The sequence below is a fragment of the Pelobates fuscus genome, chromosome 2 (assembly GCF_036172605.1).
Source record: "Pelobates fuscus isolate aPelFus1 chromosome 2, aPelFus1.pri, whole genome shotgun sequence".
Lineage (NCBI taxonomy): Eukaryota > Metazoa > Chordata > Amphibia > Anura > Pelobatidae > Pelobates > Pelobates fuscus.
Genome location: NC_086318.1, coordinates 56,362,484 through 56,382,449, shown reverse-complemented (window position 1 = coordinate 56,382,449; position 19,966 = coordinate 56,362,484). Strand labels below are relative to the sequence as shown.

Genomic DNA, 19,966 nt, shown 5'->3' with positions numbered 1-19,966 from the left:
AAATCTGCCCTCTCCCCTCCCCCTCCCTCGCCCCCCCTCCCATGTGACATCATAATGCCCCACCCATATGATCTGCCATATGAACTAACGCCAATGCTGCACACAGTGTGTGTTTACATTAAAAGGCCTGCACGGACAGGCTATAGACATCTGAACCACTACATTAAGCTGCAGTGGTTTTGGGGACTATAGTGTCCCTTTAATGTGAGGTAAATTAGAGCTTAATGTCACTAATAATATACTAGATTGTCTACTTACAACCAGATGAGGATGGTGATGGGCTCCACTAGTCTGGTGTAGAACAGGATCTCTGGAGGCTGTTTGTAACTGTGGTCACAAAATTCAATGTTCTGGGAGAACGGGAAGCAGCTCCAATTTTTTGGGCACCCTTACACAGCTCTAAGTCTGGGCCCCAGGGCCTGACAGTGAGTATGCCCATAAGGCCCACCCATAAGTCCACCTACATGTTCGATCACAGGGAGTGGAGTGTGTAGGGGATGTGTTATTGTAGAGGATCTAATGTGTGTGCTTATGGAATGTAGTGTATATGGATACCAGTTTGTGTAGGTGATGCAGTGTGTTTGTGTGTAGTGGAAGCAGTGTGTTTTTGTGTAAGGGATAGAAAGCAGTGTGTGTCTGTGTATAAGGGATGTATTGTGTGTTTCTGGTTGTGTGTAAGGGATGCATTGTGTGTTTCTGTGTATGTGTGCAAAGGATACATTGTCTTTATGTGTAAGGGTTGCATTGCGTGTGTATAGTGTGAAAGAGTTCCCTGTCCTGCCCCCTGTCCTATAGAGCTCTCCCTTCCATCCCTTAGAGCTCTCCTCTGCCCCTTGGTGGTCTCTACTCTCCTCCCTGCCCCTTTCCTATTAGTGGTCTCTCCTCTAACCCTCTGCCCCCCCCCTTTCCATTAGTGGACTCTCCATTAAACGTGGTGTCCGCCATCTTGGGTGTGCTGCGCTACTATCCATTTCTGAGAAGTCTGGGGAGCTTCTAGGGTGGGAACCAGGAGCATCCCTGCTGGTCCAGAGGAGCAGGTAACTGGGCACCATTTCGGACGGGAGATCGGACACCACTCCCTTCCACCACATCTGCTAGGTCACACAGTTGGCAACGGAAAATGTCGGCTGGCAACTGCCAAGTACCATGAGAAACGCCCTCATACCGGTCACTCGATTCGGGTTCTAGGCTCATGATGCTTATCCCTGAGTGAAAACTAAGAGATCAGATTGACAGGAATTATTTGTGGGTACATGAATAGCTCTCTAGAAACCCATCCTGTCACCATTACTACCAGGCTCAGATTTTTACACACTGAATAGCTAACAAGCAGCTAGTCATTTTTATAAAGGTCTCAATCGTCTATTGTTTTATTTTGGTTTCTTTTTAAATTTTACATGGATGTTGGTCACAACATGTTACTTAGAGCATGCAGCATATAGACAGCGAGGCACTGATCTCCCTGGGATATCTTGTGTCAACCTGCTTTAAACACACATCCTGGGGATTCAGCCAAGGGAGAGTTGAATTAGAAAGTTCCTCCAAATATAACATGTAATACTTGCAGCAAGTTATTTTTTTTTTTTCCTTTCTACTTAAGTTTGCAACTTGGAGAAGACAGGCTACAGTCTGATTATTAGTATTTATATAGTGCCAACAAATTCCGCAGCCTGTACAATGGGTGTCTGTTCTCATAACTTAAAATAAAAGGGTTACTCCTGCTTTTAGAAATGGCCATGGAGCAAGCAATCTCTATTTCTAGAGTTTCAGCTTGAAAACTGCTCATACAGAGTAATGTGCACTTTTGGTCTAGATACATCCCTGACACACGTGACTTAGGTAGCCTGGAACTCTGTTCCTGACTGCCTAATGTGAGTTCTGAGCAAAAGTTACGTCTGTCCTCCGCATACACTGCGCGATGTCAACAGGTGTTCTCACCATCTTTACTTGCAGTCGGCCCTGTGAGCATGTCTTAAATGTTAGGCCCCCTTTCACATTACAGTATTAAATTAAGCCACCCCTTGTCTGTTCCCCTTCTCATTACATTTATATTGAGTCCTACACTCCCACTGTTCTCCTTCTCATTACATTATTATATTTAGTTCTTAGGAAAACAAACCAGTATTGGAAACAAGGTACGTGTGTTGCGTGCGTTCAATCAAATACTTCTCACAGGAGAGCATTTATTTATTTATTTATTATTGCCATTTATATAGCGCCAACAGATTCCGTAGCGCTTTACAATATTATGAGAGGGGGATTTAACTATAAATAGGACAATTACAAATAAACTTTCAGGAACAATAGGTTGAAGAGGACCCTGCTCAAACGAGCTTACATTCTATAGATTACATTCTATAGCATTGATTTGCTCTTTGATATGGAATACAAAAGGCAGTGTTTTACATTGCAAGGGTAAAACTAAAGGGGCACTGCATTTCGTGTCCCTTTACGCTCTTCTCATATTTTAGCTGTTTGAGATATTTAGTTATCTGATGCATTTTTTGCTCATGGAGATGTGTGCTTCTTTCTTATACGCCATTTATAATGTGCAACACTAGGGGGCAGTAGCTGCACTATGAATGTTATTGCTTTCCATTTGATAGCAGCAATTGGATCAAGAATACAGTAAATCAATCTGCTTATTGTGATATAATTGGGTTCTCCTATCACCCCCAATTAGTGTCAGTTGACCAGTGAAGCACAGTTTAGGGTCCTATTCCTCCATATCCCTATTTTAGTGGCCGTGATTGACTTAATGCTACACTGGAACTTTATTTCAATACCAGCTAATCTGTAGACCCTGCACTGATTCCCAATTCGTAATAACCCTAAAACAGTCCAAGTTGATTAGTGCAACAAGGCACTGCATTCTCCAGACCCCGATTTGAGTACTAGCCAATAAAAACCACAGCAAAGGATTATGATCTTCCCCAACACCCATAACTTATTCCACAACACAGTACAACTGATGTATCTGAGGGATCGCAAGTGAAACAAAGGATAGGGCGATATTACCTGTGCTTAGAATTGCTTAAATTAACTCCATGTCGAAATCAAGGCATAACACACCTGTGAACAGCTGGAGAATAGTTGTGAATAAGCCATGGTCAACAAAACAAAAGAACAAGCCAAGGATTATGAAGATAGAGATCAGTGTAGTGATATATTAAATCTTAAAATATCACCAAATAATAATTATTATTCAATGTCAGATAAACAATGACTGCGACAGAGCTTGAACCAGTGTCTTTAAATAGGTTGTAAAGAAAGCTCGTAGGCCAGGGTCATGGCTGCAATGCCAGAGCACAATGGTACACCACTAGCGTTGCAAGATAAAACGGCAAGAGGATAGCGTCCAGCATTAAAATTGTTACTGGAATGGCTCATGCATCATGAACCAGAGGCAGATGTGGAGCTGGACTAGGAAATGTGACACTGCCAGGTTGATAATGGTGAGGGAAATGAAGGCTTAAAAAGATCAGAAACATTCCACCAGGAACATTTTTCCAGACAGTATCCCACCTTGCTGTCGTGATACAAAGAAAGGATTTCCATTTAACTGTAACACAAATGATTTTCCTTTAGGTCATAAAGATAGAACTGTTATCACCACTATCCATTAGGAGAGGACAATGGATGTTTCGTCCCTTTCTGTAGTTTAACCAGGTTGTATTGACAAGACAAGAAATCCACTTTATTGTTGTGGTAACCAGAATTACAGACCATCTGCATATAAGTGAGATGTTTGGTGTTGCCATTGTATATATGGCATATGTATGTATTCTTGTGATCTGTATGGATCACAGAGTCATTACCACAGAGATTGGACCACTGATTCTTTTTGAGATCATATAGCACCCAACCCAATATCAGAAATGTCTTCCTTACACAGAAAATGGATCAGTGTGCACTAAGACCGGAACTGAGGGAAAAAACTTTTTCAACGCATTTTTGTGATCGGTGGAGAAACCGCTGATAAAACACCTGTTTTAGTTGGTAAAGCCAGTGAATCTTTGAATGGCTTTTAATTGTTGTGGTTTAGATCAATTCAAAATAGTCAGTTTCTGGGGGTCCATATTAAAACCCAGTTGAGGAAACCACATTATTGGTACATTATGCTTTTGAGCAAGCCCAGCAGGTATATACTCGCATAGTGCAGTGCTTTGGTTATCTAGTGTAGCAATGTGTTGAACAAAAAAATATATGTTGAGCAAGAAATTGTAAAGGCAATGTCACGCTTAATGAGCGACGATCTAGTCCTTTTCAGGATACACTTAAACTGGCCGTAATGTATTTAACAGAAATAAACAAACGAACAATATGTATTTTAGATCACTTAAAGGATACAGCTCAGAAAATGTTTTAAAGATTGGAGGGGTTTGCACAGCAAACATCTTATGTTCACAAAGAAAGACACACCAAAAACTATATCTAGGAGCCAGTTAGTGATGTGGTGTGGTTTAATGCAGTTTGGCCAATGCTTAAAGGGACATTAACATCAAACCGATAAAAGAAATGCATTTTTAAATTTAAAAAAATATAATCTGTGTGAAGGAATACCCCTATCACTTTCGGCTCTTTTTCGTGCCATAGTTTATAGGACCACCCCAGAGACCCATTAGAACATGGAACGTTAAGTATCATGTGCGAAAACCACAACGGAACAAACTAATTGAATGCTCCCCTGGGTGGCCGCAATTTCGTGCATGCAAACGCACATGTTCAGGACTTGGTCGTCGAGTGTCTGGAACTCATTTCGGCCAGGCACTCGCGCAAATCACGGTCATCATGGACCTGCTGCCCGTTCCTGTTCCCCTTAACCTACACGAACTGCGTTCGTGAGATCTATGTTACCAAACACAGGGAGCATTCTCTATTGATTTGCTTTCGTCTAACTGGTGTGGTTTTCGTACATCACCCCACGAACGGAGACTGACTCTTGCCACAACTTCCCTGGAACTATTTTGTGCTTCAACCTCGTGGCACACCAGTCAAAACATCCCCACGATGGCGATCCAAAACTACCGAACGGATCTGGGTGATTTTTGGATATTTTGTTCGCCTAGATCTCCGCTATCCGGGGATGTGTGGGGTTTCCATGTATGTTGGGGGTACTTTTGGGGTGTCAAGAAATTGTGATACTTTTCTGTCCCTGGAGATAGATGAACTAGTACAGTTCCTGACTCCATTATCTCTCAGGCACAGAGGAGGAGTTTACTGACTGTATAAATGTGATGCCTGTGCTTCCATTAAACAGTCTTCTTCCGGCATTAAGCCACGACTCGTGTGTGAGGTTATGGAATATTGGTGCTATTTTACCTTGATTATTATTTTGGGTTCTTGAATTGGGAAAAAGGGTATCCGTGACGGTGATACCTTGGCAGAACTCCACAATCTGCTTTAAGAAACATGGTTTATGCAGCACAGAAAGCCTAATCTGGATATTTATTGGCACTTTACGTTAGTAAATATAATTTTTATTATAGCATTGAACATTTTTACGTGTTCACTAGCCTTTGGTAAGTGGGGATTCAGCCCCGGTAAATGTCCCATGGGCCCCAATGTCTGTGTTCCTCTGTGCTGTAAGCAGCTGTTTTATACTAACAATGTCAGCATAGCTAATACTCGCAGGCCTCCGGAGTGGAGTGAAAATGTGGATTGGGCCACGGAATTCTTTCAGAATAGGTAAGCATCGCTGGACCTTTAATCTTCACTCCTCTTGAATCCTCTTTTCCTGACCACCAACCAGTCATGAAGCAGTACCTGAGGGGTAATCCTATTTTCATTTCATGTGTACACTCAAGACTTTATGGCATTATTTAGGATTAAACAGAATGGGACTCAGGCAGCTTTTTAAAAATCTTTATTTAAACATGATCGGATAAATAGCCGTACATAGATCAGGAGTATAGAATGGCGTCACATCGAATTGCATAGTGTACATAAACATTAACGGTTTGTGGCCATTAGCAAGGTTTTAAATTTTACCCAGAAAAAAAAATGGATATAAAAAGAACCAAAGTACAAGCAGAACATGAAAAGAAAATAACTTAGAAGAGAGTGGAGAGAAAGGAAAAAGGGTGACGAGGACGGGCAATTTCGGAGGCTTACCAAGAATCCCAAATTTTATGGTATGAGTAAATAGTATTGTGAACCATGGCATGCAATACATTCATTCATTTATTGTCTTAATTTTTGCTATGACTGTATTCAGTGAGGGAAAGGGGCGGTAGCAGTAAGTACCGTAGTTTGAAGTTCTTCAGAGATTGTAGACATTCACCAGTCAATGACCAGTCCTGCCCTGACACAGATATCGCAACATGCAGGGAATAATACTTCAAGGGTTGAAAAGAACTTAAACAGTTACTCCAAGCACCATGTCAAGTCTGTGATTTGAAGTGGTTATGGTGCTTGGTTGTTTGTAAATTCGGCGTTTCAGTATGAAAGTTATTTGATGTTGCTGCTGGAGGTGTAACTCCAACTTCACTAATTATTAGTACTTAATTAGTCACCCTGGAACAGGAGTCCTGAGCTAGCTAATGTCAATTCTGTGCTTATTATGTTCATAGAATGTGCAGCAGGATCAACATCCAGGTAAGAGGGCAAACAGTTGTAAAACGGGTTATTTAGGTGCTTGGAGAAACCCTTTTTTTTTTTTGCAAAGATATGTGAGAAATCAGTAGGTTGTAAAGGATGTAAAGGGACACTCTGTGGCCCAAATACAAAGAGAAATAAAAATCTCTTGTGCAAATCTGTTGTCTGCAGCCTTTGCAAGCCCTCCCCTTCTTACCCCGGTCAGACTTTCCGTTACGGTCCAATCACAGACTTCCCAATGCAACTCAATGAGAAGTCTTTGCAAGGCAGGTACTCTGGACCTTTGCTGCTTCTTGAGTTTAGCTTCACTGAGCAAATCCCCCCCAAAAATGACTGGGTGATGGTGAATGCCTGTTTGCAGTTTAGCGACAGTCTCTACTTTGTGTATGAATCACATCTGTCTTTTATCTGCACAATTGGCATATTTTTAAATATAAAAAAAAGTCACTATAAACCCAATTTTCAATATAAATGTATTTATTTTTACGTTTATGTGTCCTAATCACAATGAATGTGTGTGTGTGTTAATGGTACTTTTGTATTTGAAAAGGCTGCGTGTTTTCTGACAATTGACCATAATGCAACAGGATCTGAGCCATATTACACGATGTAATCTCATAAAAGGATTAAATCTCCTTTCAATATTTTCTTTAAACAAACACTCTGTCCCAGTGCCGGTTCTTCCTCGTTCAGTTTAACATTGCATGTTCTCGCAGACTAAATGCACTGCCTGGTACCACGAAACAGTGTGGTGATTGGGGTGGCATCTGGGTACGTATACTAATAACTTTAACTTTTGGTTTTGTTTTTTTCCGTGATACTTTGTCACTGCAAATTATTATAAAAGGTACGTTTGCCAAGTGCACCATATAGGAATCTGGAATGACTTTCAGACATTCAGACAATGTTGAATAGCCTGTTTTGTGTTCTCCTGTTTGCAGTGAACTTTGTGGTATTCATTGTGTCTTTAATTCCTTTGTTAAAGAAACCTTCCTTTAGAGAGAAAAAAAATATTGTTTAGAGAAAAATAATTATTAAAAGAAAGCTTCCTCTAACTTGTAAAATGGGATGGGTTTTCTTTTCTATATACTCTATATTTACAATAAATGCCTTTTTGGAGCTGTGCATGCAGCAAACTACTTTATCTACCAGCCATGGGGGGCATTATGTCTCTGTTTATGGAGAATCTATTCTTCAGGGTTCCATTGCAACGTCCGAAATCTTTCAGAACCTTGTCTAATTAAAGAGGGACTGTAGCCAGTCCACCTTATTTCAGGACTTCTCCGCCGTAGTCTAGCTACTACCAAACAGTGAAGATTTAGAGTATGGTCTCACGTGAGCTGATTCAGCAAATTCTCTGACTGATCCTCATTAAATCCATCTTTACGTATACCTGTCTTGGAGATAGGACAAGGAATTACTTGATTGGGTGACATTATTTGTACATTATTAATTTGACTATTGAATAATATAGATAAAAATCGGTGTTCTTTAACACACCCCTATCTGGTTCGCATGCCGCAAACATGCTAAACAAATAAGAAATCTGTGTTGTTTAAGATGTCCAACAGGCTCTGATTTCTTTCCTTTTCATGCTGTCTCGAATTAGAAAATGTCTGGTACAAACAGATGTAATAAGCACTGCACATGCTTCCCCTGCTTTTAGAATCATTGCGGAGCAAGTAATCAGTATGTACATGCCAGTTAGGTTATAGCTGTCTGCACCCAGGTTTTTACACAGATATCCATCAGCCGTCCTTTTAGTTTTTTCTTGTGCCTTGGCCCAGTACGCAAAATAGTTTTATATATTGTTTTGTATAGTGCCTGAGGCACTTATCCTAACAGCACAGGACCAGGTACTCCGCACCATGTCATTAGAAGCAGGGATCAACCACATGAAACAGATCTCGAGATGCAGACTGTGCAAAAGGGCCTCCAAGACAATCCAGCACATAGCGCCGGGTGCATACACTAAGCAGTTGCTGAGTTTTGTGTACTTAAATCTCTACACAAAAGTTGGGCTATACCTGCCCAAGTCCAGGTGGAAGATAACACAATGGATAGCTGATCGGGCTACGATTCTGTTGACCTTTCAGATCCAGATGGACAAATACCAAGGGCTGAAAGTGGCTACCTTCATTTTCCACATCCTTTCTAGCATCGTAGTCCGAGTTAAAATAGAAGTACTTGCGTTTATAACCCCCAAGATGTCATTTTTTCAGATTCCAGGTGGGATTTCTGAGATGACTTTCCAGAAGAGAGTGCAGTTCTATGAACAGCTAAGATACCGTGTAGAACCCTCAGACTCCCAGACCTCTGGTACAGGACATGAGAAAGTTTTATATGTGTGAACTGTAATGTTCATGTTACTATAATGTAATGGAATAAACTCGCAAATATTTTGGTATATAAAATAAGCTATTTGGCCAAAATAATTATATAATTTTAGCAATTCTACAAAAACAGGTCATCACATAAGAGTGAACCAGCAGGTGCATCAACTAAGATTTGGAACTGTGCTTTTTCACCTGCATTCTCCAGAACTGTGGTTTTAAACAGGAATTTCTAGTTTGCTACAAGAAGTACATGGTAAGGGTGGATAATGAAGCTATTCAGGTCTTCTCATTATAATATTCTACACCATCATACTTTTATGATCCTTAGAAGTAAATGACTCTATAAATGAACATTATACAGTGAGGTGCTTTTAAAGGGACTAGTACATAATCTCGTGCATTATATGACATCTTACAATACAAATAGCTTAACTTTTTTTCTACCACGTAGTCAAAGCTTGTTGATGCACAATGTATTCAATCTATTGCCACTATGCTTTTCATAAGGGATAGACTAAAATGTTTTGTCAGATGCAAAGAGCACTTCAGTGAAGCCAAACCCAGATGTTGCATGACATGTTTTACATATTTTGATACATTATCTCTATACATTTGCTAGCTTTTTGTGTATAGAGTGGAAAAGGTAGAGAGCATGTTTTTTTTATTTTTTTATTTATAGATTAAAAATCGTATATATAAACCGTATATAAGTACAAAAGAATTACAACAAAAAGTAAAATGCCAGCATTCCGTAAACAAAAGTGTTTGATGGATGAACATTGAATTGCTTGCCCATGAAAGCCCCCCAAATTGACAAGTATGCCTTAAAAAGACAACCCTCCTTAAAGCAGTTTATGGCTAACCTTTGCATTAGCACATGTGTTTTTAAACTGTGTTTCCTTAAGACTGGATGATTATGCTGGTACGTGTTATTCTGATATCTCTGGATGCCATCGTTGGCGTTCATTGCCTTAAAAGCTCAGAGCAGTTTCCCTCCCTCTCCTGTATGTTGGTTTATTTTTTTTCTTCTTACAAGACGTCTGCCTGAATGGATGTATGTGTTGTGCATCTGCCTGCAGCGGCCATTTTTTAGCACAATGTTTGGATAAGATTAAGGTATACGTAAGACAAGTATTTGAATACACCTTCCTGTAATATTTGTCACAACAAGCACCCTATAAAGTTGTCGCCCACGCTTTATTAACAGTATTGACAACCTGACATATTTAAAAACATTTATTATAATTGTTCTGGCAACGTTTGTTTTAATCATTCGTTTACTTTAGCAGTGCTTATAAGAGGGACTTTTAAAAACATGCACAATTACTTCCTTGTCCTAAATTCAACTCCTTTTTTTTTTTTTCCGCTCTTCTTCAAACATCCCCAACACACACACTATTTATGGGGAATAACTGGATTCCTTATGTCATGGTGTATCGTTTTTTTTTTTTTTTAAAAACAACGGTTCCTCTTTAAGGGCACCCTAATGTATCTCTTGGCCAGTACAAAGACTCCATAACCACAAGCTGTGGAACAACCCTTTATTCTCTGGGTACCAGGAGTGTGTGTGTGCATACTCCTTAAGTCTGTTTACTCTCTCAATCCATCTGCCTAACCGCAGGCTGAGAACTCTCTACCTCCAACCTTCTTTGCTTCATTTTCAATATTTTATTTCCCTCTACAACCACTCCTTCCTTCCCAAGTAGGAAAAGAAGACGTTTGATGTAGATGTTTGGGGCTGCCACCCATCACTGTTCCCAGTTGTGCATGTCGTACAACTTGCTGTCTGTTTGTTTGACACCTAACTGGGTGAGGGATGACATCTGTTTTAACTTCTAATGAAAGTAGGTACCATGGTCCTAGATGACATATAAAGGTGGAAGCCGAGGGCTGGATTTGCCAGGAAGTAACTACCTATAGCCATTTCCATGGCACTCTCCAGATTCTGGAGTGAGTAATATAGAACTGAATGTTTTGGGAGAGGTTGGGATGCCTGAAAATTCTGCAGATTTAACTCCAGGCCTGTGCAAACCATTTACAGTTCTCACTGCATATCTAATGGATGTTGCTAATATAATTAACTTAGAATCCTTCGCCTTTCTGCCATTGCTCCTGAGTGAACCACTGACCCAGATTGCTTGCTCTGATTTGTCCTCGTATAAAGCATTACTTGGAAAGCCCTCTGTCAACTGGGTGAGGCCGCCTCCTCGCCTTACCGAAGGCTCTGACAGGCTCATTGTCGCCAGGTTTTACCAGGGAGTAAGCGATTGTGAAACAGAAACTCTGGCTTGTCCTTACCTGTCTCTTGCATGACTTAATCAGGATAAAAAAAAGCAAGATAAAGTTTGAGATATTCATAAAACATTTTCCCAGTCCTTCAAATATTCTGTTGTGGATTTAACTGAAAAAATGTTTCACAGTATCAATCCTATTTTAAAGCTTAATTTGTAAACTCCGTCAATGCCTCGGAGTACTGAATTGGAAAAAAGTTAGGATAAAGTAGCCAAGTTGTGACTACAGCTGAGTTGAAAATGTGTTTAGTGAAAAAAACTGATGCCGGATTACAGTGCAGAATAGGAGAAACACAAAAGCTTTTTAAATTTCTTTTTCATTTTTTTTTTTTTTTTTTATAACTTGCATTATTCTTTTCATAGAAGGACATAACTCCCCGTAGCAGTACACGGTCCCTGTAAATGATAGAAGAAAGTGGTAGGATGAATAAAGCGTTACTCTCATTGAAGATGTTCTGAGCACTTTTAATAAAAGGTGATTTATTCACCAAACAGAGAGCTGTGATGGCTTGAAAGGTGGATTTTTTTAAAATTCAGACCATGGCTGAGCTGAAGTATGTTAGAAATTTTTCTCCTCTGGCGGGGTTTTGCAATTAATAAAATTTATTTGTTGTTGGCTTTTATTTTTTATTTTTTTTTGCTTACTGAATAATCTTTAGGAAAATAACTCTGTAATTACATCGCTTGCAGTGTGACAAGTAAAAAAACAATATAAGGGACACCAGCTGACAATTCCCTCTCCTGTCGTGTTAGTTGCTTGTGATATATTGCTACTCTTATTCACAGGATACAAAGTTACCACATACTTGTGGTGGCAAGGATGTGTTGCTACTAATTAGCTTTTGCACGAGTTCTTTTTTTAAAATTTTTTATTTTTTCTCCATGTGAAGAAAACTGGCAGTTTTTTTTAAAAATTATTTTGGATTAACTGAATTAATTTGTATTATTAGTCTATATTTCTCATGTTTATGACCACCATATCGTTTAGTCTCTTTATGTAGGGACTTTTATGTATATATTTATATGCTTCACCTTTCTTTTTATACAATTAATTAATTAATCACCTGAACAACTTTAGCTTAATGAAGCAGTTTTGGTGTATAGAACATGCCCCTGCAGCCTCACTGCTCAATCCTCTGCCATTTAGGAGTTAAATCCCTAGTCACATCTCCCTGCATATGACTTGCACAGCCTTCCATAACACTTCCTGTAAAGAGAGCCCTATTTAGGCTTTCTTTATTCCAAGTTCAGTTTAATTAAGATTTTCTTATCCCTTGCTATGTTAATAGCTTGCTAGACCCTGCAAGAGCCTCCTGTATGTGATTAAAGTTCAATTTAGAGATTGAGATACAAGTATTTAAGGTAAATTACATCTGTTTGAAAGTGGAACCAGTTTTTTTTTTCATGCAGGCCAGTCAATCATAGCCAGGGGAGGTGTGGCTAGGGCTGCATAAACAGAAACAAAGTGATTTAACTCATAAATGACAGTGAATTGAGCAGTGAAATTGCAGGGGAATGATCTATACACTAAAACTGCTTTATTTAGCTAAAGTAATTTAGGTGACTATAGTGTTCCTTTAAGTTATACAAATGGGTTACTCGCGTCTTTAAAGGGTTTTCGTGGTATTTGAATGTTTATAATAGGAGTTACCCCCTTGTAACAGATCCCCTATACTCCGACTGAGTATATCCATTGTAATCCGGGAAATTTCCCTGTGGGCTGGCACACTATCGGGCCGGTGCGCGACCACCTAGTGCGCACCAGCCAGTGGGCCACACGGTGCAAAAATAGAGTAACCGGCAGGAGGGGATGCGCTTCCCTCCTGCCGGTCACAGTATGTAGTGTGGCCGAGCAGGCAGACTGTTCCCCTACCCAGTTTAACAGGAAGTGCTCACAGAGCACAGAACTGCTTCCTGTCAGACCGGGTACAGTGCGCAGGAGCTCCTCCACAGTTGTCTGCCTGCTCGGCCACGCTACAGTAAGGTACAGGGAGAGCTGGCGAGGACTAATGGGACATGTGGGGGGGGAGGGGGCGAGCCCCAAAGTGAAGCAGTGCTTAAAGCTCTGGTATACCCAAACATCAGCCAAAACTTGATGAAGCGTACAAAAAGAATGTTTGTTTTATTATGGTCCAGTGACCAGCTTATATACACAGACCCCCAGCATGGGGTCTCCATTCACTTGTACAGTAAGCCCGCCCAGGCGCCTCTGTGTCTGGGAGATGAGAGCCTGCTTTTGCTTAACCTAATTATCTCCCAGGCACTAGAGGTACAAAATTATTATGAAAAACAAAATAAAATACACCTAACCCATATATGAACCCCCACAAGCATTATATCCCCGGATAGCCTGGATGTGAGCACCCAATATATCCCAATAGCGCTCAGATCCCACAAACACCGCTGAATCGCCACCAGTAAAGTTTAGACTGACCGCACACGTGGCGTCTGCCCAAATTGGTTCTAGAGAAATAGTGTTAGCGGTGGGTCACATTCAGGAGTTCATAAACAACTCCAATTTCAAACGGTTCCCCTGACTCATAGGTAGTGATTGGTCGCCTAGTTCGTGCGAACAATCCTACCGAACAGCGATCTCCTATCTTGTCGGGAACAGAAGCAGGCGTTGACACAAGATCACCCAGGTTCACACGTGGATGTATCCGACTTTGAGTTACATTCGATCAACGACCAAGTACCGTTGCCTGCATTCGTGCGACAAGATGGCCGCCGTTTTCTACAGCACGCATTGTTCGGTTATACGAACGGTGGCCACACAGAGAGACCACTTAGGTTTGTGGTTAGTTTGTAGTTAATGAGCCAGGAGGGTGGTTGGTGTTCGGTAGATTGTAGCTGCTGATCTGGGAAAATGTATTTGTGTTCGGGGAACTTTATAACGCAAACTAGGAGGGAAATGTCTTGCGAAGGTTCACACGTGGATGTATCCGACTTTGAGTTACATTCGATCAACGACCAAGTACCGTTGCCTGCATTCGTGCGACAAGATGGCCGCCGTTTTCTACAGCACGCATTGTTCGGTTATACGAACGGTGGCCACACAGAGAGACCACTTAGGTTTGTGGTTAGTTTGTAGTTAATGAGCCAGGAGGGTGGTTGGTATTCGGTAGATTGTAGCTGCTGATCTGGGAAAATGTATTTGTGTTCGGGGAACTTTATAACGCAAACTAGGAGGGAAATGTCTTGCGAACAGAAATAGTGAGTTTGCCCCCCCCCCCCCCCCCCCAATTTCTTATAGCATAACCGGACACACTCTCCTTTACAACATCATCTAAACTTATATTTGAGTGTTCCTTTAATTGGCAGTATTCATGTGTTCTCCAATAGAGGCAGTGTTGACCCATTTCACAGGCTCCCTTGAATAATTAAAAGGAGTGATGATCTCTCTCTGCTTGCCTTATATGCCACTGTATAGTCACAGCTGGCTGTGCCACCAGGGCACAATTTCCTTTATCAACACTACAGGACTTCATCTGTAAATATATGACTTCATCATGTTTTTTTTCCAGGGAAGCAGCCATTTATTGATATAGTCTTAGAAAGTAAAATGGAATGTATGAGTATATCAGAGTGTAACAGTGATTAGAGATATAACATAATGTGTAGTGTTTACACTGGTATGCTACTGGCAGACCTTATACATGATATAAATACATTTGTTACACATATTTATTGTCCTAAATTGCACAATCCTCCACAAATATGTACAAATTGAATCAACAGATAGTGACCTATCAAGTAGAGATTTTAAGATTTTGACATCACTCCATATTGAAGAAATTTAACACTGTGACAAGTCTGCCTCATATGAAAATCTTCTATTGCTTTGCAAAATGCATTTTGTAGAATAAGTTAACTGGTAACACTTTTAGTTTCCATTGTCTCTTTAGAGCATGGGTAGTCAAGCTTTTAATACCTTACCGCCCATCAGTGCTGCAGAGACTAAATTTATAGCGCAAGTGCAAATTTAAAAAAAGGAGGGTTTTCCTTGTAAAGGAGGGTTTTCCTTGTACTTGAATTTATCTATTTTCTTCCTTTTTTTTTTCTATGTTCGGTTCTATTTTTTTTTTAAATTATTTTTCTATGCTGTGTGTAGGTGGGTGAGATGTGGAAATCTATTTTAATGTCTCCCCCTCCCTTCATCTTACCTTTGCCAGGGAGTGAGGACATAATGCTGGAATCCCTGGTGGTCCAGTGGTGGCATGTTCACTTTAGCCTGCAGCTCCTCTGTCTGCAGGCTGACTCTGCTGTTCTCCTGCGAGCACAGCACTGTATCGGAGCGTTGCGATGGTAACACGTGGCAACACTCCGATCAGCCTGCTCGCAGGAGGAACACAGAGCTTCCCAAGCCCTTCACTCCCTCTGCTGGAATTAAGTTCCAGCTGGCCGGTGAGGGAGATGAAAGTATCCACAGCCATCGAGGCCTACTGGGTGTTTTCTGCAGAACCCACCACAACCCACCTGAAATCCCAAACCGCCCACTAGGGATCATGTTGGCTACCCCTGCTTTAAGGGTAGCAGTGTAAATCCTCAGACCAATTACTAACAAATATGTAAATTTACAACTAAACAGTCTATTCCAACAAATAGTGGTAGGAAATCCTTGGAACTCCACATGTAGACAACATCTTCCATAATGCTCTTACTGGGAAAGCATCACGTGTAGTCCAAACCATCTGGAGTGCTGAAGGTGGCATACCTCTCCAATAAGTAAATATTAGCACTTGCTTTTCATATGACAGAACGTGACTGGAAAAAAAACAAACCATATTTTCCCCTTACAGTGTCTTCCAGAATATAACATTATAACGAAAAAGACTTTTGAACTTGGAACATTTTTGGATTTACCACGATTTCCACCAATAACTGAGAATTGCTATCTTCATCCTAATGTGCTTTGTATGAAGTATCTGATGGAGGCCAATTTGCCAGGTAAATTGTCTTTCTGTATCACAATGGGGCTGCAAAAAGTATATCTATAACATGCCCCAGTGTAAAGCTGAAAAAGCTATAATTCCTAGCAGTACCATTTAACTCTGTGCTGTTCTGGCTGCAGTGCATGCTATCACCGCAATGTGTCTTATGTCAACAGAATTCAGTATCTGACTGCACCGACTGCACGGAGCTAATTGGTACTCGCACAACACTTAATGAGTAAATGAAAAGAGCTAACTTATTAACAATCCCGAACTGCTCGGTAATCCTGAACGATGAAAGGGGAATGCTGTTTGGCCATTTTGAATACTTAAAAGGGAAATCACTTGGCCATCCAGAAAGCTTAAAGGGAACATCACATAGCTGTTCTGGATGCAAGCACAGAGAATGGTATGGACATAATGTTCTGGAGGGGCTCCAATCTGAGAAATTGTTCAACACTGTTTTGGGATGGTGCAACCCTTATTGGCAGGCCCCCTTCCCCTCCTAAAAGAAAGAGAAACAGAAAAAACCTACCTTGGGTCGAACTAAGTTCTCCCAGTCCTCCTCTGGTGATGTCACTGTCCCTTCCTGGAGGGGGAGAGATATTGGGGAGTATGGGTTGAGGGGAGGACTTGGGTTGCACAGAGAGGGAGTGTGCTGCCATTGGCCATTTGTCGCCACCTGTGCATTATGTTTATGAGGGCGCTGTTTAATAATCCTTACAGAAATTGGGGTACACTTCCAGCATCATATAGCATCTTCTCTACAGACTCCAAGCACCATGACCACTTCAGAGTGTGATCATTTAAATGTGTGTGACCTGCTCTTCAAAAGTATATATTTAAATAGCAAGGATAGAAAAATCAGGAATTACACATAAAGAACCATAAATAGGTTATAAAAATGCTAAAGCAACCAATAATTCACTACTTCTCTATCAATAATATTGGCCTAAAATGTATACGCATTTAAAAAGACCCACCATATCAAATATATCACAAATTTAAAAAAAATGCAAATGGATAAGAACACAAATACTGATGAATCAATATAAAAGTCCAAAACAAAGTGTAAGGTCATGTTATATCTGTTAATTCTACCGTTGATTTCGGGTATTTGAGTACTAAGGAAGTGGAACACTAGGTAATGAAAGCCAAGGGAAGCAAGGCTAAACTGATGCCATGCATCTGGTCCACACAGTTCCGGTTAGAGAAGCCAGCTTGACAAAGTAAATAGAGTCCTTTGTATTCCAAGATAAAGGTTGCCACCATATTATATGTCGGATACTGATGGTGGAATCTGCCTGTATTCTAGGATCTTGGGCTTGGTCCTGGACTTTTTAGATTGGTTCCTTATTATTTGTATCCTTATTAATTTGTGTTTTGTGTGGTATATTTCATATAGTGTACTTTTCTAAACTGGTATACATTTTTGGTATTATTTATAGCGCGGTGCTACCAAATGCTACCCTCATACATTTAGAGTGGTTTTACTACCTGCTACTGCAGCTTTATGCCCAATTCAGAATTGTAGTGTCATACTATTTAAATATATACTTTAGTAATGCAAATCTCGGACGTTTAAGTTACGTTTTGTGATATACCTTATACCTATACCTTAATTAGTGTATGCCATTAATATTTTTGTGAGATTCACACACCTCCTGAAGATTATCTAGTAGACCGTCTGAGTATCTACCAAAGAAATGTTCTTATCCACAGAATTGGCAGTGATACTCCGTTCTCAAGGTGCTTAGAGTGACCCCTTAATATGTTTGGGTCCCCAGTTTTCATGATGGGTACAATAATCTAGCTTACTTGTGTAATAGGTGGGGGTGTACCATTTCAACAGTTTTCCTTTAGAACTCCCTGCAGGAGAATTTTGGTAAAAACTAAAATATTTCATTCAAGTTCTGTTGATTTCACAATGAATTTGTCTATTTTTTTTGCCTTCTTTGGGGACCTCCAGTTGATCTGGTGTTGCTCTGGAGTCTTATTGCTGACAGTGTCTGTTCACAGCCAGAGTTTCTTGTTAAACTGGAAAGGTGGGAAGCTTGCTTTTTTTTTTTTCCCCCTCTCCTTCTTGTCAGATGGTTTTGATTTTTATAATCCTGCATGCTTGACATGTTTACAGCACATACATAGGTCAGATGGTGTCTGTATGTGGCCATATGACAAACAGGTTACTCTGCTTCCCAATGACATCCCATTAATTATCTCCAAGTAGGTAATTGTGCAGAGTGTTCAACAATTGTAGCTCAGTGGTTGCCATGGTCTCGTAATGCTAAAACCGTATCAACCTAAAGCCACCTTTTGTGTTACCTTAAATTTGCATATAGATACTAAATGATCAGTAGACTGTACGGCAGGTCTGGGCAAAGGTACACTGATCTTTAAAATTCGGCCCTTTAATTAAGCTTACTCAACTGATAAGTTATTACTTGTAAGCTCAAAGCTCTCTAATAAAGTGTATTTTTGAACTGCTCATTTGTTGTGGTCATGTGATCCCTTGACTGCAAGATCTTAACAACTGTTTATCTGACCATTTGGTGATTTATTATATACATCGTTTTCTCTTTTTTTAAATGTAGTTGTTCTTATAACTATATATATATATATATATATAAACAATACACAAGATCCAGCGCACTCTCCTATCTACTAAACAGCAACTTCAATGTTGACAGCTTTTATTAGTTTTTAAAAACACCTAATCTAGGCAAAAAAAATAATGGGGATTTAGTTACATTATATGATCATACATTGCATAAGCCTGCCACAACGTCAATGTACCCCATCTTTGGCAGGTCCTACTCTCACAGTCTAATGTCGGCTCTTATGAGATTAACCCACTTACTTGGGAAAAAATTCCATCTGAGGCTCTCTGCAGTACAAGGCTAAATAGGGACCTGAGATGAGGCACCTGTAACAGGGAGGGGTGCAAAACCAAGGAGTTGGCTAGACTCCCAAATATATATATATATATATATATATATATATATATATATATATATATATATAACATGGGGGATGGTTGCACTCACCTGAACATGCTTAAATGGGGTGCTGCTGGGGGCCATATTATACAATAAACAATACACAAGATCCAGCGCACTCTCCTATCTACTAAACAGCAACTTCAATGTTGACAGATTTTATTAGTTTTTAAAAGTTATGGGGAAAAAAATGATGGGGATTTTTGCCTAGATTAGGTGTTTTAAAAAAAAACTTTTAAAAACTAATAAAATCTGTCAACATTGAAGTTGCTGTTTAGTAGATAGGAGAGTGCGCTGGATCTTGTGTATTGTTTATTGTATAATATGGCCCCCAGCAGCACCCCATTTAAGCATGTTCAGGTGAGTGCAACCATCCCCCATGTTTCATACATATATATATATATATATATATACAGGGGAGGGCTGGCAGCCTTAGGCCTGGGGGGCAAAACCAGTCAAGTGGCCCATTGCGCCACCCCCCCCCATGTGACATCACAATGCCCCACCCATATGATCTGCCATATGAACTAACGCCAGTGCTGCACACCGTGTGTGTTTACATTAAAAAGCCTGCAGGGACCAGCTATAGACACCAGAACCACTTCATTAAGCTATAGTGTCCCTTTAATGTGAGGTAAATTATAGATTAGTGTCACTAATAATATACTAGATTGCCTACTTACAATTAGATGAGGATGATGATGGGCTGCAGTTTGGCTCCACTGATCTGGTGTAGAACAGGACCTCTGGAGGCTGTTTGCAACTGTGGTCACAAAATTCAACGTTCTGGGAGAATTGGAAGCAGCTCCATTTTT

The 19,966-nt window shown here is 40.3% G+C and overlaps 1 protein-coding gene across 1 annotated transcript in view; it reads left to right on the top strand.

Annotated features, from left to right (window-relative positions):
• The window catches only part of TAF1B (TATA-box binding protein associated factor, RNA polymerase I subunit B), an 85,629-nt gene that overhangs the window by 23,373 nt on the left and 42,290 nt on the right, over nucleotides 1-19,966 (top strand). The window contains exon 9 of the mRNA XM_063442184.1: nucleotides 16,024-16,171. Within this exon, the coding sequence (XP_063298254.1) occupies nucleotides 16,024-16,171 (148 nt within the window). The remainder of the gene's footprint in view (nucleotides 1-16,023; nucleotides 16,172-19,966) is intronic.